Source organism: Cydia strobilella, chromosome Z, assembly GCF_947568885.1.
Source record: "Cydia strobilella chromosome Z, ilCydStro3.1, whole genome shotgun sequence".
NCBI lineage: Eukaryota > Metazoa > Arthropoda > Insecta > Lepidoptera > Tortricidae > Cydia > Cydia strobilella.
Window position 1 is genome coordinate 8,613,344 of NC_086068.1, and position 21,936 is coordinate 8,635,279.

Here is a 21,936-nt window from a genome sequence, read left to right on the forward strand (position 1 = left end):
AGCCGATTTCTTAATGCGGCAACACTGTGCAGCTACTGCCACTACGTCAAATTAAAAGTGATTTATGCTTAGAGGATATAACCAAACGGAGTAGCCATTAACAGGCGTTCCCCTCTGTCGAAAATAGTCGGCCAATGGTCATACACAATGTATGGACTGACGTTTATCTGGCAGGGCTATTTTGACGTTACGTATACATTTGACGTTCCCCTCCCCCGCAAAAATTGGCAGACTTTTTTGTACAGCAAATGAGGGCTATCGTTTTTTTGCTCACCAGTTGGCGCCTCTGTTTAATCAATCTTTATGAAGAATGGCTCTATCGATACTGTCGATGATTTCGCCAACGTCAAAGTGGGATCCACGTGGGATCGAGTTATATTTCTTCGATCTTGATGTAAATCACCCAGTGTACGGTAAAAGTATAAATAATACAATTATGGCCTCTAGGGGTATCCAGATACGGTTAGAGGTAGAAATACCAAATGCTCTTAGAGCACGACGTTGTTCGGTAGTTGTGTTATTATGAGCTCTTGTATTAAGCGATAGCGACTATACAAGTGCCACGTGGAGCTACTTGGCGTTTACGCCAGAACGGTGGATAAACTCGTATCTAGATTAATTCTTCATTATCCGCACACGTCTTCATTAGTTTACTGCATAATAAGCTATCAGTATTACACTTCAAACAACGTTAATGAGCAAAAACAAAAAAATAATCCCGACTCGATGTCACCAAGATGGCGGTCGTCAAGCAACTCCCCGGCGCCTCTGTTGATGTTGATGGTGGTCCAAAAAACTAAAGAATAGCTGTCAGTCCTTGAAGTGACATTTGACATTTCGAACTTTGCGAAGACCACCATCCACACTAGCGCCCCTAGCGGCGAATTCATACGAGTTAGCCCTCATTACAGACAAGGCGTCTCCGTTGGTTATATCCTCCAAGGATTTATGTGTTTAGAAAGCACACACATTTGATCGACTACAAGGTTCTTATAAGCCTCTACCAATTTTCGCAGTGGGACGGGCGTTTTACTTTTATGTATGTAGGTATCTATGCGGATAAATATATTTTACCATGTACCTTCAGATTATTGTTAGAATAGGGAATATTATGCGAAAATCTGCGTAGGGGCGCCACTACCACAAATCACCACAATCTAAGGGTCTACCGCGAAACGAGAGATACGTATAGTTTGTCAACGGACTGTCTCATTTTACATAGACAGAGAGAATCATACTATGTCTTACACTAGTACTAGCACCCATAAGAAAGGAATGAGTATAGTTTTTTTGTTCTTATTGACTGACAATTTGGTTTGACCAACTATAATTTTGTTATACTGATTTAAACTAACACGATTTTCACTCATAATTTTAAAACTAACACGGGACTTAATCGCGTACAAACTGTGACCACGAACGTAACGTCACGTTCGGAACGTCAGGCCATAAATAAACGTAAGTTTGTACGCGATCAAGTCCTGTGTTAGTTTTAAAATTATAATTTTGTTATCTGGTTAGAGGGGTTCCTCTATCACTTGCATATTCGAGCGATAAAGAGGCAAATAGCCGAGTTTCGATTTTCGCGTTTCCCGGTAGGCCCTTTGTAAACAAACCGCCTTGATGCATCAATTGCATATTTTATTGTCTGTGAAAACTTGTCAAAAAACAGTTTAAGGCACAGTAAGTATGTATAAGATACTCTATGGTTTACGACGGGTGCTAGTGCTGCACTGGCGGCAGAACATTGCAGTAATACCCCCTATTGAAGTAGACATTTCTTCATAACTGGCTCTTTTTAAATTCGATTTCGTATCTTATTCCTATGTGGATATAGTATTTTATACAATCGTGATATAATAAAGAGCTTTTCAGTCGAGTTCCGTGTTTAAGCAACGAAGCTTGCTGAGTACGAGATTGAAAAGCTTGATTATATCACTATTGTATACAATACATTTTCTACGAGACAAAAAAAAAATACTTTCAACTAGTAGAATCGTAATATATAGGTAAACAAACCAAAAGTAGGTACTCGTATACAGCTAAGATACGCGAGCGGAGCGATACCTTCATACTCGTACGCGCCCCGGTCACCGGGGTCATCGGGTTGGTCAACGACACCTCCTCGTAACTATGAGGCCCTGGTACCTGCTCCTTGCTAAATTCAATTTTAAGACAGTTTTTTTTCTCGATTTAGGCCACCGTAGCCTATGGCATTTCGATAAGCAACGCTAAGCGGTTTTCGTAGTCTATGGATATCGCTATATGAAGGGTGTCATATGCGCGTTTCTGATTTATGACGCAATTGTTTCTACTATAATACAACATAAAATAAATAATTATTTTTAACTATCGTTTTGTTTAGTCCTCTTGACCGCGGCGAGCTGTGATTGGCCAGCCAATCACAAAGCAGAGGCGACGCAGCAGCGTGTTTAAGTAGAAGGAAATATGACAGATGCCGCGACGAAATTACGTTCCGAAACGCCATCGTTGGCTAATTTGCATTGATTCGAGTCTCCTTAAACAAGAAATATTTTATCGAAATGTATGAAGTTCTATTTTCAAAAATTTTATATTTGACTAACCGTATCGAAAAAATTCTGCTTGTGTCGGAAGTGCCATAGACTATCCAACGTTGAAGAGTAAGGTTATAGTGTTATAGTGTTGCATATGAAGTTGTAATACACAGATTATAGTCGACGAGTAGAAAATATATTTCACCATGTACCTACAGATTATCGTTAGAATTGAAAGATAAATTTCTTCATAAGTGGTTCTCTTCACATTCCATTTCGTATCTTATTCCTTTGAAATAGTTTTACTTTCCTCATATCTAACGTTGAACACGTGAGAGTATGAGATTCATGAGGATTTATCAAATATAAAGTAACCCACGGGGAATATACCTTATATTATTCACGTCTGTCACCTTTCGCCGAATTGAAATAGGTAAGTCCTATGAAATGCGATAGACCATATGGTTTGTTATGATATGGATATATTTAGACAATCGCCTTGTCAGCCAGAGAAACAAAGGGGAAATTCGAACATTTCGAACAGTTTAGGTTGTGTTTAGTTATTGAGGTTTTGTTTTGCATAAGTTGCAGCCAGAATATTATTGTGATATGTGGAATCTGTATTGACATTCTTGTTTCTGGGAAACTCCGGCCTACCAAAATGCAAATAATAATTAAAATCGTGACAATAGCACACAACAAGAACATAGAGCGGATCATGTAAAAAATATACTCTAGCAGGACCATTTTATTTACAACTTTTCAAACCTTCGCCGTGGCAATTTGTATAACTCGTAATTAAGCATACTGTGCATGGAGTCTTTCGACCACCTCGCGGTGAACGTGTAAGGTAGTGACTTTTTGTAGTAAGTAACCTATCTCACTTAATCAAAAACTCCAGGGGCAACATTCACTAAATTAAATATATTTCATGAAAACTGCAATTTTACCTCTCCTGTTGTTTGGACCTGTTTTTGGTAAAAATGTGCTATACATTCCGATCGAGCATTAATTCCTCCATAAGGCTGCTTTCAATACTGATGAAAATGGGATTCGATGCTATTTTCCGCTAGTTAGAATGAATTTGTGACACATAAAAATATGAAGGTAAAAATAATAAATAAGCAACGCATTCTGCACATGCCATTTGCGTTGCGAATGCTTTGGCCTTTCTGGCTGTCTAACGGAAATAATGGTAATTCTACGCGAGCTTAGTATAGTATTTAGCGGGTGAAGTTAACTTTACATACAGTTATACAGATACATTTATTGCGCTACCGATTATAAATTATAAGTATGGCTAGACCGACGTTTTCGCCACTTTCTGTCGGTGATTCTTGTCGCCTAGGTAGCGGCGTAATTTACATACGTAAATATGTAAGTAAATTTTATGTCAATGTGGCAAAAATCACGAGTATCACGACCTTATCAATTTCAAGCTTACGTAAAAGTCGTATTAGACTATTAAGCATGTGTTTATGTTTCTACCTATAGGTAATTGTATGTTGCATTGGATATAATTGCATTATATACGTATATTGACTGTTTTGTTATTCTCGACAGGGTTAAAAATAAACCAAAAACACTGCACATCAGCCTTACTCTCAATACTATCATATCATTTCAAAACTTTCAACTATCCTAATAGTCTTTCCCATTGCACATCGTATTTACATGCTTGTATACAAGTTGTTCTTTCAACCTTACCATGTATCATCAAATTTTCGCTAAGTAATACAAGTTTCGTCCCACAGTAAAAGTCGTTAGGTATTAAGGTAGGCATCCGAGTGCTCATTACTGTATAAGTACATGTATTGTCATCTTGGAACATAAGTTATTGCCAAGAGAGGTAACAGCAGGGTGATCTGTTCGACATTAACATGTCGAGCACTAGGACGTTTACCTTACCTACGTTTTTACCTCGCAGATTAATGCTAAAGTTTAAGAAAAACATCTATTTACAAGTAAGCTCGGGAAGGTGGGTTTACAAGAAGTCGTCGGCGGGCGGCACTCCGGCGGCGGACATCTTGCGGCGCTCCAGGCGCGCGCGCGACACCGGCCGGTGGAACTGCTCGCTGCGCCGGCGTCAGCGCTCCGGGGCGGGAGCTTCCGACTCCAGCTCCATCCACAGTGAGCTGATTACGCGTGCTTCTGCACAAAACAATACATTGCTACAGTTATAAACTATCACTCTTTGAATTCGCAGGGCTAAACTGAGTGCGGCCCATTATAAATCAAAATGAATGGTCTCATAAAGGATGGCCTGTTAAATATATAGGGCCCCGAATTAGATGCACTACCGGATATTTTAACCACGCGAAGGTATCCACAAATACGCTGGACGCACCAGCATACACCTTCTCCGCTGATCACGCGTACCTACATAACATTTAAAACATTCGCGTTTTGAACACAAACTAAAACATAACAGGTTTATTGCCTTTTTTTTTCATTTAATTCCGACGTTTCGACGCAAGTAAACTAAGAGAGACCCCACAATAGCACCTCTCAGCATCTAGTCTAGTCAACACTACGGCTGCTGCATGCTGCTCGACGCAACTGCGCAGCAACACTATTTTCCATAGCGCTTACTAGACGCCGATGCTCAAAATACGCTAGTGTGGGGTAATTATGATTGACTACCGCTACCCACGTCCTGATGGTGTTGTGACAATAAAATTACTGTCCGATATAACGTTGTGGGCTGCGAGATGTTTTGGTTTGTATCATATTTTAAGGTTATAAGTGTTGATAACTAAAACTCGTGACTATTTCCCTATCGGTACCTACGAGTAGTGGAGTATTGAACTACGTGGTGATCTACAAATATGCTAAGTGTATAATGATCTCAAGCACTTGGCACGGCGTATGAGTCGGTGAGTGAGCAATATGGAACGGAAGACCGCCGAAAGTAAACAACGTTCTCTGAAATTTCTAGAAACTTCCACGAGTTCTTAAGGCAAATTTAGACTTAGGAAATTCCCCTTGGGTAATGTACTTAAATTGACTTATACTTCCATGTAACAAGTTAGCATGATAAAACTTTAGAAATTACTCGTATACACTGCTTCAAATTTGCAAATATTCGATGTATCCAGGATGAATCTTAAAAGTACTTACTAAATAAATAATTCAGAATCGGTAAAGAAAAGCACAAGATCATTTTTATTAAACAAAAAAGTATTTTCTTCGTACTAATTCATGCATTAAATAGTTATTTAACTTCTGTAGGTATTCGTGTTTACTGTAATAACTTTCTGAACGGTTCTGATCTGACGTACCTAGGTATAGTTATAACACCAAAAATACGCCTTGCAGGCACTCATTTTTCAATTTTCTTTCCAAAATTGCATTGTTACTTTCTTAACACATAACGGAAGGCTACTATTTTTATTAAGAATTGATCTTTTAATTAAATACACTGTAATAAAAAAAACACTTGTTCTATAATAAGTATTAATTAACATGTTTTATAGTTTTCACGTAACATTGTTGTTTTTTTGTTAGAGTTATTTTGTATTGTCCCTAATTTGCTTTAAGTCCCCGACAAGCTCGGCCGAATTTTAACTATGGTATCTGAAGAAACAAATTACAGACATAGATATAATTTATCCTATTGTAAGTACAAAGTTGCAGAGCAAACTAGGAACTCGTTTTAAAATGAGAGCGTAACTACGTTGGTATTAATTTGTGTTAATATTCTTGAAGAACAATGCGTTAAAAATTGTAATTCTAGCCTTTCTTTTCAGGCGTAACTAATTCAACATGACGTTGATGCTAATTAATCTACAAAACTGAAGGATGGTTGCCAGAATTAATAAAGACATCTGAAAAACGTTGGACTCGTTCTACGCCTCGAAACCCGAGATGACAGGACCGTAATTTATTTCTTCGATAAAATATGGACCCGGACTTGGACTGTATAAGTTTACATCTTTATTTTAAAATGAAATACAGTTATTTTACATAACAAACTCTTTTCATTACAAATACCAATTTAAAAAATAGTTGGTAATATTTATTTTCTACGTACAGTATGACAAAAAACTGCCATGACTTTAGAAACGGCGGGGCGTTTTATTCAGTGTCAAAAATAGAATCGCAATAGGTAATCCCATGTAATCGGCTATTAAATTTGGGCGTCGAAATAAAAGCTACTAGCTACCTATATGTAGAGTAGCGTATCATATTAGATGTTTCATATGTTTCCAATCATAGTCATAGCACATAAAAGTTATCTCATGGGTGATAAATAAGTCATTGTGTTCGAGATTTTTTTAATATTCCAATAGATTGTCTCAAATTTTAATACATTGTAAAAAAAAACTTAATTATTACTTATCTCATTTAATGTCAAGAACATTGTTTGAATTCGCGAAATTACTAGTGACGATGGTAACAAAAGAGCTGACATGTTCATCAAGATAATCATGTCAAGGTTAATTAAGAAAAACAAAAAAAGTCGTGGCACTCCAACGAAAATATTTATCGTCCTAATTGTGGAAAATGAAGTCTCCCGGCAAATTATCACGTACAACTCGTAAAAAGAAAAATACTACGTCTTTTGATCGCTGAAACGGACGCTTCAGTGGTTCCGCATTGGCGTCGTGGCTTAGGGGGAGCACTCACAAACCAAAATGAAAAAAAAAATTGTATGACATTTATTTTCCTGCTTCGAGTGTCGAGTGACATAGAGGGCTTCATTAAGTTATTGGTTTTTCTTGCTTATCCGATGTCAATTTAGAAAGAAAAGCAAAGCTTAGTATCATCTGTAAATAAATGTGGGACCGAATGAAGAAGTATTAAAGTGTATTTTTTAAACTTAAAGCTTTTGTAAAATATAGTTTCGTGTAAAAAAATGGAGTGCGCGCAATGTAGACTCGGGCGATTAATCCGACCGTCGAATGGTTTCACGGTGTGTGAATACCAACCCTTACTCGTCCAACACCCGATACACGAAAAAGAAAAATCTACGTTAACCAAGCGTGGATATCTATTTTGTATCGCAACGGAATATCGTACAATTTGCTAAAAGCCCACTTGGAGCGAAATCTTCGACACAACTTGAGGTCGCGCCATTTGTACCTATAGTGATTTAAGTCCTTTTCGAAGTGAATGATCCCAACTAATCTCCAATGGGGCTAAGGTGCGAGTTAGTATGTTAGTGTTATAGGTTGTTCTGAAAGTAAAGCGACAACTGCTTTAATGTTGGTATTAGAGGGATGATCGTATCGATCAGCCTTTGGTTAATCGATGTCTGTTGAAACAGTTTGAGTACTGCATTAGCATTTTAAGTACCACGATGTATTAATTCAGGAACGACTTTCTATAGAACGCTTTGTTACTGTCGAATCGTAACTTTAGTTATGTCTTCATTGCCAATAAAATGACGGTTTTACTTTTGCCGACTTATGATATAATCACTATTTATTAGAAGCAATTTAGAGTCAAAGCGCTGTTATTTATTTTGATTGTGCGTTTAACAGGTTTGGTGCCATATTAATTACGAGCGAAAAATGGCATTGTTGTACAGAAAACCAATTACTTTGCAAGCAATTTTGTGTGGATCTAAGAAATAATGAAAAAAAACCAGCCAAGTGCGAGTCAGACTCGCGCACGAAGGGTTTAGTCATTACGCAAAAACGGCAAAAAAATCACGTTGTATGGGAGAAACACTTAAATATTTATTTTATTCTGTTTTTAGAATTTTTTCTTATAGCGGCAACAGAAATACATCATCTGTGAAAGTTTCAACTGTCTAGCTATCACGGACAGTGCAGTCTTAGTAATAGGGTCCCGTTTTTACCCTTTGGTACGGAACCCTAAAAAAGTATGTGTATCCGTCTAAACTATTGCATTTAGAAATCAAAATCACGTTACACATTATAGTTTACCCGGCGTCGATATACCTATTAAATAGTATGTGCTTGATACGTCGCAACAGAACTTCGTGAATGTCCAATCCTACACTACTTATCCTATTTGGCAACTTTAACTCAAGACTTTGCTTGTCACTAAGACTCGACTCCGTTTTTACACTAACTTTTTAATTAGTTACTGTCTTCAGTAAAACTCTAAAAAGGAGACTAAATTCTACACGCGTTGTCTCCTCATACTCGTAATCGTTCAGTGCAAGTTTAGATTATTTAATAATTTCAATGGCGACAACAGTTTGTTGTTAAAAGTTTATATAGGCGGGCAATCAACGAGTTTCATTGAAGGAAATCGCGAGCATAAGCTAGTGAGTGGATCATGACAAATACGTTTTCGGCTGTTTCTCAAAAAATTGGCACCGCAGAATAGAGGGCCGGTTTTTGGTCTAGAAGTCTCCTAGAAATCGACTTTCGCTCGTGTCGTCGCAGACATAGATATATTTTATATCAGTGCATTCAATGTGATGTCTTGAACACAAATATATAGGTATGAGATGACAAGCGCGAGTGGTGGGGGTAGTTGTTGTGACGTCAAAAAGTCGGCAGTACAAAGTTTTTTACTTTTTTTTTATCATACCATGTGGGGTACCAAATGAAAGGGCTTTGTGAGTAGATCACAAATATATAACATACTGTAACATTTTTTGAAAGAATTATAATTTTAGCAATATACGCTAATAAAAAACTTACGTACCCAAACATACATACGTACCTATATGTTATTGCGTTCAGTACGGATTAGACGAAACTAATGAAATAAAAATAAAAAAACTCAAAATCATTGGCTTTCGTTTGATTCGTAGGTACCTCGTACCTACCTACCTGAAAGCAAAGTAGCTACCTATACTTATATGCGTGTCTTCTGTTTTATTATGTGTTATGTTCCACCGAAGCATTAAGCGGATTTACTGAGCCGACATTGATGAATGAGTTATCAATCGATTCATTTTTATGACCTGGGTGACAAAGGCTGCATTTTAACCGGCTCTAAATAAGTACAATGTTTAAAATAGGACAAATTACATTGTGGGGTTTATATATGTATTTAACTTTTTATTTTCTCTCTGTAGTCTATACTTGGGTTACTTATACACATTTTATTGTATACACACACATAACTCGTTCGCGTCTTTCCTTTAGACATCGCAAAATTAAGAAAATCTAATGCTAATTTTTACGCTCCACTTTTACGGATGAATACATTTTCCAGTACTTGAGACTCAAATAGGAAAACTCTGATATATATTAAAATATATGTACCCGGGTCGTTATCTTTTATTATATTGTCCGTGGAACCGTTGTCGTTGTCTTGTCCGTTGACCCACTTACACCTTAATTTCTTGGTCTCGTGACAGTATTTACTTACTTTTACTTTCCTCATATCAATTTTTTTAATACATTGAACGATTATGCCACACATTTGTCTTTTAAATATGTCGCTAAAATGTGTTAGTAAATATTCTAACGAAAGCATTGGTATCGCCCGCTCAACAGACCACGCACGTACCTAATCCCACACTAACTACCCAATTTTCCTCGGATAATAGCCCCAAATTGGAAATTGAATTGTTTGCTCTCTCCGTGGAGTAGGCTTGTGCCTGCTCGGTCACCACCTCAGAGAGCGCTCCGCTCTCGGTCAATCGGTCAAAAGGAACTTGTTCGGTATTTTAGTTCCTTTAGTTCAGTTCGGTTGTTGAGAGGCGGGAATTAATAGGAATCGGCTTTTCATGAGATTTTTACCAATCTTTGCTAACTGAATAGGCACAATTCAACTTGTATGATACGATGTGTCGATATTAAACATTAAAACACCTTATTACAATAAAAAAAAACGAAATATGAAGAAAAATATTAGATTTTCCTTCATATTTTACGGGCTTAGGAGTGTCACGTCGTTCTTTCATCTTGTTCGCACTTGTGCCAGCGACATTGTCAACTGTTTCGTTCCATCCATTTACCGTTTCACCCAGTCAAGCGCTCTCCAATTCCACTGAACTAAAGGACCTAAAGACCGATTAAGAGCGTGCAAAAAGATTTAGTTCCTTTCGGCCCTTCACGGGATTTCATTCTTAACAGTTCTTAGTTCACGACCGACTCAAGCCTACCGTGGACGTAGAGGTATACAGCTTAGTACACCACAACAGGAAAACGTGTTTCATTCGAATCTATTGTTGTTTCGCTATGAAATGAGGTAAAGAAATAGTGATAAGACGACTTAGACGACGCAAAGCTGAGGGCTAATCTATTCTAACATTTGTTTCCTTTTAGGGTTTCAAATCATGAATAACCCAACCATACAAAATAATTTTATTATGTAATTTTCACTTCAAGATCGAAAAGATAAGGCAGCTTCATGCTCAAATTATTATTGTTTTATTTCATAAAGCAATCTTTGTTCAATAATAAAATGTGACATTCAGATGGCAACTCCAGGGCGCGTAGCCAACGTGAAAATCGTTAACGCTCAGTAGCGTATCGTAGTCATCTCTCTCTATCACTCTTCCCTTCTAGTGCGACAGTGACAGTTGCGTTTCGTTTGCTACGCACCCAGCTGCATTACTGTTTTACTGCGGCATTACTGCTACGGTCTTAACCCGGGCCCTGTCAGTGTCAATTTCCTTGATATTTAGCCGCAAAGGTAATCTAAATAGCTACTCATCAGCCCCACCATATATGCACATCCACACCACCGCACTGCATACCACGGTACGACAAATTGAGTTGCTGAGATGTAAATAATATATACGATAACAGCACTTTCTTTCCAAACGGCGAGGATAGTCAACTCGATTAGGACCGTTGTATTAATCTCCTGTTATGGTGATAGGTTGGCTTTTGTTTTCTACTATAAGTACCGTAAAATGGGGGGAGTAGGGTTCGCGGGGAGAGTTGGGTTATGAATGGGGAGAGAAGGGATAAAAGGGGGGTGAGATGGGATGGGAAGGCTACTGCTACGAAAATAATGTATTCCAATTTAAAATGGAGCTATAGTAATACTCATAATAAAAATAACGATCCAACAATCTTCCAAAATAACCTTTGTATGAAATCCCATTTCACCCCAATTACGAGGGACTACGGGGTGAGGTGGGATTTCCTGTTTATCGTCAAAGTTATGAAATGGAACTACCCAAAATAAAATAAAATAAACGTCCGGAACACATATTATATACACCATTCTGTTTGCATATGTAAAAGTAAAATGTTATCGAGGTTTGAATGTCAGTTTTGTCCCTACTCACCCCATTTTACGATAAATACTTTTTCAGTCGGTATGACATAGCCATTTCGACTGTAAATAGCTAGTTGACGCTGCTCCTTTATACATACATTCATATACATACTTTACATATACATTTCTAAAGAGATTTAACAAGATACGGAGACAACGTACAGTTAAAATTTTACAAAATTAATCCTTGGGGGGGGGGGGGGGGGAGCAGAATGGATTTCAAAGTTTGCATAACTTTTGCAGGGGTGCTATTAAAGTGTTCGACGGGAACGAGTCATGAGCTGGCACATATTTAATAAGAACATAGGTGCCTATTACTAAAATTCAGTTATTCTCTGCCTCTGTATGTTTATATGTTTGTTTATCTGTCCATATGTAAGAAGCACTCATCAAATGTCAGTAGATTGTTTATACAGAATGTGTTATCAAAGAAACATAAAAATTTAAGGAGGATCTTCAGGTTCCATGATTTCTCGAGGATTTGCTTTATTGGTAGGTATAAGATAAAAAGTATTCACATTATGCGTCGTTAGCACGCACGTGGCCGGTTTTTTTAACGTGTGCTACCTATAACCAAAGATAGATATAACTCCGTAATAGATGGATACAGTCTAAGGAAAAAACGTGCCTCGAAAATCAAGAAAATTTGATTCTCGATCAGATGGCGCCACTAGTTTTGGCCTACACTCGTATAGAGGGCGTTGACTGTTTCGTTTGTTATTTATAATTTTAACGCACACCAGTGAAAGAACATGGGTCAAAATCATATAAAAATAAATAATGCAAATAAAAAAATTATTTATCCATATTTAAATACATTTTATCGTATTTTTATAAATATTTATTTTTAGTTTTAAAGTGTGTGACAGATGGCAGTGAATTTACTGGGGTTACAAAATTTACTATGACAGTACCGCTCTAGTATAAGTTACTCTATGCTATAACCTAACGACGTAGAATGTAGGTAGATTAAGTAAACCAATATGCTTTAAATGTACAAAAACTAGCACTTATTAAAATATATCTGGGTCTGACGGATCTTCTTTCCAATTAGGATCCTAATCTCGTCAGGTTATAACCAAAACTTACTATTCGGAACCGTTTAGTTTACTTATAGGTACATACAGTTTGTCACTGTTTAGTTGTCCATCACGTGTTCACAAAGGCGGCCAACGAAGCGTGGGGTATGATGGGCAAGGTTGTGAAACAGTAATTAAGGCGGGCTTGTTTGCGCTGCTACTGATGCTAATTTTATCAAACTTGTGCTGAAAACGGTGTGAATTCTTGAGTGCGCTAATGACGCATTTGATTGGAAATGTATACAGTGTCTGTGAGTATATTTTATGGCTGAGCTTTGTGGCGGGGTATCCAAGACCCGCGTGGGCTCCTGTAGCCGTAGTCTGAATTGATGAGGATAGCGATGCGCATGCTTAATCAGCAATTTATATCTATTCGTCTTGGTATTTCATATTCATTGCCTACACATACAAACGCCTTAAAATTTTGATAGTTATGTTATACAGGGTGGCGAAAAAATAAGTGCATTCCCTTTGCCAGGGAGGTTTTGGGCAACTTTTACTTTTGGACCAACCACAAAATCGCGAAAAAAAAATTTACCCTCCATAGAAAAAGGAAAGCGAAAATGTATGAAACAGCCATTTTTTTTTCGCGATTCGGGGTTGGTCCCATAGTAAAAGTTAAAAGTTGCTCAGTATAATCCCAAAACCTCCCTGGCAACGGGAATGCACTTATTTTTTAGCCAACCGTGTATAGTATACTATATATGCCGGTTTGGTTCCTTCCTCGGCCAATTGAGGGCTTGGTTACTTTTTTTCCTTAGTATATATGTCATCTATTAAATATCTAAAGGTCTGTTAGCAGTGCTTACTGTTCCTAGAAACTTTGAGAAATCTGACGTTTAATCTGGCATGATAAAGTGGGGCAATGTCATATATAATTACAAATTTCTATGAGACGCTCCCTCACTGTTCCGTTCAAGTTGGTGCAAAGTGAGGGACTTTGTTCTGTTTAAGTCGGTTTATTAACAACTATGCGTAAATATTAAAATTAACTGTAGGCTGTAATCCTCAAACTGACTAACATTTGTTCAGCTACCTACTTTTAAAACAAACTTGTGTTTTGATTTTTAGTATACTTTAAAGATTAGTCTAAGACGCAATGTATTGCGAATTTTGTTACGTTTAAAGCGTGATAAGAAACGTCAATTACAATGATGGCGTACATTGAAGATAATTTTTAATTTGTATGAAAAATAGTAAATCCTAGACTTCATAATTTTTTAGTTATTGAACAAAAGTAGGAGTACAATTTATGTTTTAATTATTTGCTCGTGTTACAGGCCACAGGCCTGTTGGAGCAGGAGTAAGACTTAAACAGGCAACTCTTTCCCTACCTGTCTCTAAGTAGTTATGACCTCAGGATCCGAATGTTTTGAAATCGGATCTTGACATTGCAGTATTGATTAAACTCGGTAATAAATTAAACTTATTAACCATCTTGTTCGTTCACCAGGCACAATATTTTTTTGTATCACCTTAATAAAAAAACGTGTTTAGGTTTGTTTATTCAGCGCCACTGACATTATACCAACATTAAAATATTGTTTTTTTACAAAGTCTTAAAGGGTCCATCCTATATAGAGGTTCGACTCGGTAAGCGAATCGGAATGACACCAAGGCTTATGATCCACATCCCCGGGTTTATGTTATTTATCGCTGTGGATTAATGTCGCGTCGCTCTCGCACTTATGATTGTGAGTCGTGTCGTGACGGATGTTCTTGTGTCCACAACTTTGACAGTTATTGTTTTATTTTCTTACTGTCTTAACTTACACCTAGTTTAAAGTAACACCAACATAACTGGCAATTTAATTCAAATGATTTATGTTTATTGTCCTTGTTTTTGATGTCTATCGTATGACATATTTTAGTGTTTTATTTAGAGCCCAAACTATAATCTTCTAATTCGTTTCCTAGAATTAAGTTTGTTTTGCTTCATTTTTAACTAGTTAAATAAAATATTTGTATAGACGAAGCGTCACTACTGTTTTACATTTACTAAAATATAAATACATGGGCAATATAGTATAAACATAGAAAAAATAATTACAGTTATTTCTCAATCAATGGTGTAGGAGCTCGATTGCTTTAAGCTTCCATTCCAATCAAGTGAATTCAACGTTGAAGACAACGTTTTCTTCGAGTATAAAAAGTACGCGAATTTGTTAGCAGCGGACTGCGGAGAAGTCTTCATTAAGTTGATTATCGAGCTTTATTCAGGAACTTTTCTCTGGGTAAAAAGTAGCAATTGCGCACACGTTTTTATACCTATACGAATAAAATAACGGTAGCGGCCGTTCGGCTCTCATTTTACTTTAGTTAATCATACTCGTAATGTGCAGGTCTGGTATTCTATAAAAATAACAGGTACCTACTCAAAGTACGAATCAAAGTCGCACCGAAAGTTCTAAATATTTCGCCAATTATATATAGTACTTATTTTATTTTTTATAAGGCGACAATCTAAAATAATCCGACCCATTGTATCCTTCAAACAAACGCGATATTTATTTCAGTATAGACCTTTTACAATGTCAAAAGAGGCTAACGTTAAAAACATAAACCAACGTCGACTAAAAATACGGCCTAACATTTAAAAAATTGTGTGTAAACACGTCCGAAATGCCTGTAACGTTAAGGTGCCCCAAAGGACGAGGAATTTCTAACATTAATTAAAGGTCGGGCACCCGCATCTTCAAATTTCTCGTGACCGCGCCATTGGCATTGCTGTATGTTAATGTAACTTGTCGGCGTTATTACTACTCGGAATACGTAATAGACAATGTTCTAGTTTTGGGAATTAAGCCTTGAGACGTAATCTACAGATGTAGTGCATAATTGTTTTCCATCGTACTTTCTCGGAAACGTTCGTATTTCGTGGGCTGAGAATACGGTTGTGCCATATCCATTTTTGAGCAAAATCTTTTTTTAATGATTCCTAAAATAACAATAGTTATTTGTTATACAAGGGTGCAAAGTTGTATTTTACCCGCGAGTGTTTCAACACACGAGAAGTAAAATACATTTGCACCCGTGTGTAACACAAAACTTTTCCCCTCACTATAGCGAGGAAAGTGCAACATCCACGGGCGTTAGATCATCTTCATCACTGGAATCACTAATTTTTTTACGATATTATAACAGAAAACACTAGAAATTCTGATTTTTACGTGAGTCGGTGAGAACTTCTTCTTCTTCTTCTTCTTCTCTTAAAATTATGGCTTCAGCCCAGTGGGACTATTTCGCCAGTATCAAGGTATTGAGAGGTTTACAAACGACAAAAATTGTACGGTTGTACAAGACAGTGTACGGTGATTTGTTAGCTCTTGTAAATCGATAGCTAGACTTTACAAGAAGCACGTGGACTACCGGCCGTTGACTCCAAGATGGTGGTTAAACGCGCTTCAAAATTAATTCTCCATTCACTGCACACTACCACATTAGTTTACTGTATAATAAGCTATCGATATTACACTTTAAACAATATTAATAAGCAAAAAACAAAGTAATTAATCACGATGCTAACTATCAAGATGGCGCTCGAACCGGAAGTCCGTCGGTGAGAAGAACAGTAAAAATGTTGTTGACAATGTTGACATTTCTGTTCTGACGTATGAAATGTCAACGATGCGTTTTGAAATTGCATCGACTCAACTTGTGCGTTCAGAATTATATTTAACATCATTACAAAAAATCTAACGTTTCTTATGGAATTTTAAGGTTTATGACTTAAATTTTTTTAAATAAAGCTAAATTTGGTATTTTTTATTAGATTCTCAAACCATTTATTTAATGATAATTAATATCGAACGAACCATTATTATGAGCGTTTTACGTTTTGTTATCTGTCAAGCTACTTAAACACGCTCCATCCAAGGTCAAATTACTTTCCCCACTAGTGGATAAAATGCGTTTTTCCCCGCTTGTTTTAAAGGATAATAGACGGTTTTCCGAGCTAGTGAGGGGAAAAAAAATATGCTATTATTGACACTGATCAGTTTTTGAAAAAACTTATTTTTCATAAATGTTGTGCCATATCCGCATTGTACTATAGGATAATTATACTCTGTTAACAGAAAATTATCACAAAAGTGTGACATATCCAAAACTTTTGTGTCATGTCATACATTGTACGTTTAATATTTACTCATCAAAACGGATACGGCAAGAATAACAATGCTTTTATTTCATGACACCACTATATTCAAAATATGTGTATACAGGTTGTCCTTAGCCATTGGACACAGCCGAAATGTACATATGCATTAGGGTATTTAGAATTAGAATCAGTATACCAAGTATCATAACAACCGGTGTAGCGGTTACGAAGAAATTAACAAATTACGATTTTTTACTTTGGAGCAGCCTGTATGCGTTAATAGCTCCTGAGGTAATAAATAGTATGAAACCTTCTTCGACCTTATTTATTATCTTTTTAATTTATGACATTAATAAGATTCTGACTTACGACAAATGTCATCATTGCCGCACATTTTTGATCAAGTTGTCAAAAACACTGCCAATGATTAATACAGTATGTTTCTTTTTGTAGTCGATTATAAATAAATTTTTGTTTGAAAAATATTTTTTTTATCTTTTGTTCTAATAAAAAAAAATTAACGATAGAGCACTCCTGATAAGTAACCCTACGTGGGATTTCAGGGTTTGTCCAATGGCTAAGGTCACCCTGTATAATTAGTAAACGTGTCTAAATGATAAATAAGTTCAATATTTCCTAAATGTAGAACTTTTCGAAAAATTTAAGCTTAATAACATCGTTCGCAGACGTTTCTGCTTAATACAAAATTAATTTTAAAAAAATATTTTATTTTGCTTTCCGCTCCTGCAAACCAATGTAAGTGGCATATAAGGCACAAACGTATTCTTACCCGACGATTTGTCATGCTATTTCAGTCGACTTCAGTATTTTTTGTACCGAGACGAGAGAGTGAAAATACGATGGAAAATAATTATGCACTACAACTGTACTACGTTTGAAACCCGAAAATGGAGCGTAGTTAGCTAAAATATTGAAAGGGCTAACTAACGTGTAAAAGCGTAGGTCTATGTCGACGCTCCGAAATGGAAAGCTTATGCTACAAACGTTCTGAAGCTGAAAGCTTCGGCAAATCATACGATTGAGTGACTACGACTGCACATGACAACTAGTAATGTACGGACACATGCATGTGTGGTGTAGGCAGGCGGCAGGCGGCAGGCATACCCTAAAGCTCCGACAAAAATAGGTTTGACTGACTAGTCAACCCTTAAACTTTAAGAGTACCTTTAAGGCTTAAAGGTTCCGTATAGATGGCTAATACTTTAACCCAAAAGAGGATAACTTTGGCCCGCATACAAACTTCATACTAAGTATACATAGAAGGGTCTGATAAAAAATATAAAAACATGGATCTAAGACCAAGCAGATAAAAATATGTCATAAAGTTTACTAATAGAAATGGCAAATAATGTAAACAACCTAATTTACCTTCTCGTAGGTAATCTTGCAATTTTTAAGGAAATCCATGATATTATCAACAGTTTATATACTTTTTTTTGTTACATTAATTTATAGCTGAAATATACGTTCATTATTAATATTTCAGTGAAAACAACCTTCCTAGAGATTTTAGGTTATGTGTAAAATGCTAAGAAAAGCTGTCATATTTGTTTACATTATTTGCCACTTTAAAAAACCAGCACCGAATTAATCCCAATGACCAAATTTAGCCTCCAGGCGCAACCTCAGTTTCCCAGACTCCGTATTATAACCGTACGTAGTACCTCGGTTCGCTCGTACAGTGCGATGGCGATATTGACCGTGACGTGAAAAACCGGATTAGCACAGGATGGATGAAATGGCGACAGGTTACGGGAACCATTTGTGACGCCCGTATGCCCCTTCGGTTGAAGGGTAAAATTTATAAAACGATCATAAGACCTGTCGTCATGTATGGATCAGAGTGTTGGGCCCTAAAGGTGACGGATGAAAAGAGATTGCATGTAGCGGAGATGAGAATGTTAAGGTGGATGTGTGGCGTGACGAGAATGGATAGGATAAGGAATGAGTGTATAAGAGGAAGCCTGAAAGTTGCACCCATAACAGAAAAAGTAAGGGCAAATCGTCTAGCATGGTACGGGCATGTGATGCGGAAGGATGAAAGTCATGTGACGAGAAAGGTATAAAGAATGAATGTGGAGGGAAGTACGAGGAGAGGAAAACCGAGGAAAAGGTGGATGGACTGTGTGAAAGATGATATGAAACTAACGCAAGTGAATGATGAGATGACGGGTGACAGAGATGTATGGAAGAGAAAGACATGCTGCGCCGACCCCAAGTAAATGGGACAAGGGCAAGCGAATGATGATGTAATAGAACAATATACGTAAGTAGATGGTAGACATTTTTTTTTCTTAAATACCGGGCATTTGGCGATAGGTGCATGAGACACTTATGCAATGTACCCATCCAAGTTACCGTAGCCCAATCGTAACATCATTTGCCTTCAGCATTTAGGTGACAGAACTGAGACTTCAACCCAGCGCACCATAAACTCTACCTCATTCACATTACATTTCTAGGTAAAAATCGCAGAAAATATATTGTTACTTTTCATTCAAAAAATATATGAACGTGGAATTGTTAATGTCAGTGTCTGGTGCAGTAATAAGCAGTGAGAATATTCCACATGAGAATATTTAATTTACTGCAGCTAATTGAAAATTGATCCTTACTGTAAAATAACCACTTTGCTCTTTTTCTTTCTCCCCGTATAGAAGAAAACCGTTATGTTGTTATCTGGAAAACAGTTGAGCAATGTACTCACTGGTGATCTGGCTCACGGAAGTTGAACTGGATGGAGGTCTATTCTAGTTTAACAATAGGGTAGTTGACACATGTTGAATTTTCTAACTAAATCTAGTTAAATAGATAGAAAAATAGCAATTAATCACAATAAATTGGAAACTTAAAAAAATATATGGGAATATTAAAACAATACAAGACCTGAAAGTTTCGAATGATCCTCAAAACAAACCTGATCGACTGATACCATTAAAAAATTGATAACTACCCTATTTGTTATAGTTTTGAATTGGTTTTGATACGACCTTCACTTCACCTCACATCAGCGTGTGCGATCTTCCCGGCCGTATCACAATAACACCAAAACCGTAACAAAATAGTTAAATGTGAATCGGGCTCCGGGGTTAGAAACAAATGTACATATTGTACATCAACGATAAAAAGAGTTTATACATACATACATACACACGCTATACGCCATATACCTATTCCAGAAACCTCTCTTGTAACAAATAACCAGAGTTCGGACAAATTATCGCAAAAATAAATATGGTATGGAACAGGAGAATTGAACAATTTTGAACTGCAGTTTTGAGTATAAACTGGAAATTTTATTCAAAAATACTGTACATAATACGAGTTTAATAAATCTTGTCCTATTTTGAGATATAAATGCTTTTTGAAGGTTGTGCGATGATTTGTCCGACCTCTGCAAATAACCATGAAATTAATTTTAAATAAATCGTCTCATTACAAAAAAAAATGTGTGGAACGACATTGACTGAATACTATATGCAATGTACTCTAAAGCCGGCTGATCAATCATTAAAAGTACATTATTTAAAACATCCAATTATCTCAATTAATAAATAACCCGTTAATTTTATATTAAATTATTAGTTCGCTATTAATCCATTTCTCGACAGAACAATTTTTGTTGATAAAATATAGGTATTATGACATTTATGACTACATATTGTTATTTTTGTTACGAATGTAGCTAGCACAGAGGAAATATAAGTACGTTATATGGGCCCGGGCCCATAGTGGATCGACACAAACAATAAAATATAAAAGAAGTGTCAGTCCGACTAATAGGTGTCTCGGGCGACCACAGGGCGAGCTCCATCTTGTCCAACGATTAAGTCTGGCGGTGTAGAGGGCCAACGCCACCAGCATTCTGGGCACCATTCAAGAAGCGGGTGATTTTGGTGAGGTGTTTTATATTTTAGTTTTTGTGTAATGTGCGGGGGGGGGGGGTTTCAACTCGAAGATCGGCTACTATACGTCACCCATCTTCGGGCGCACGAACGCCGAGCAAACTAGGAGTCGAAGTGGTCGCCATGAATGATGACCATCAGTGTAGTTTTATAGTAAGTATAGTGTGGTTGTTAATAAAAAAAACATTATATATTATTGACTTGGCATAAGTTGGTTCAACTTTTGTAAGCCAGGGTTTCGTAATATTCGACGAAATTGTCTTCCTTCCGTGTCTCATGTAAAAACGTAAATTGAATAAACCAGTAAAAAATGGTTAAAAATGTTATCGGTTTAACAAGTAAAGTTAAGAAGGAACCACAGGCCACCTCAATCACTAGACGAAGCACATGAGAGAATTGAGGTCACCACACATAAACGCCCCCGTACAAATTTAGTATGGGAGTGCGACCGCTTATTTCAGTTGCGCCCACAATTATTACGTAGTAAGGTACGACCAAAACAAACTGGTGTCAGCTTATTTTTTGTAAATATTTTATATATCCAGATATTTTTTTTTTAAAGCCAGATACACATCTGGACTTTTGTATTATAAAATGGTAATAGAAGTTGTGCTGCTCGAATCGTAGCACTTTACAAGTAAAAATGTAGGTATAGGTACCTAACATATAATTATGTGGGGTGTTCTGTGTAAACGCTTCATAATGCGAAATCTGAGTAGCCTGTGGAAGGAACTGACCAGGTTTCTCAGCTTCCTCTTGAGGCGCGGCGTTCTCCGGCGCCTCCTCGATGGTGCTGGCCTCGTCTGGAAACTGCACGTGTTTCTTGACCGCCGAACGGCTGGGCTTGGATAGCACCGAGGCTGAAACAATGGCTGCTGTCACCAAGTAGAAATATGTAATGATGCCCTAGTTCACACTCGTACTAATTCTGGGGAAAATTTTGTTGTAAAAAAATAATTTAAGTGCACAATAATTAATAAGTTCTTGGCAAAAATACAAGTTCAATTTGATACAAGCTTCTATCGCTGATTGTACTTTTGTTTCTACAGGTAACTAATACTCATCGGGACAATTCTAATAACTCCAAACAAAATTAGGTTGCGTTGTTTTCTCACAGTTCCTATGCTACCTCCTGTCTCCAGCATCAGATC

At 36.9% G+C, this 21,936-nt stretch overlaps 1 protein-coding gene across 1 annotated transcript in view; it reads right to left on the reverse strand.

Moving 5' to 3' along the window:
* Positions 1–4,382: 4,382 nt before the first annotated feature.
* LOC134754391 (uncharacterized) overlaps positions 4,383–21,936 on the reverse strand; it is a 70,109-nt gene continuing 52,555 nt past the window's right edge. The window contains exons 9-10 of the mRNA XM_063690696.1: positions 21,523–21,645; positions 4,383–4,667 (exon numbers count right to left, since the gene is read on the reverse strand). Of these exons, the coding sequence (XP_063546766.1) occupies positions 4,603–4,667; positions 21,523–21,645 (188 nt within the window). The 3' untranslated portion in view covers positions 4,383–4,602. The remainder of the gene's footprint in view (positions 4,668–21,522; positions 21,646–21,936) is intronic.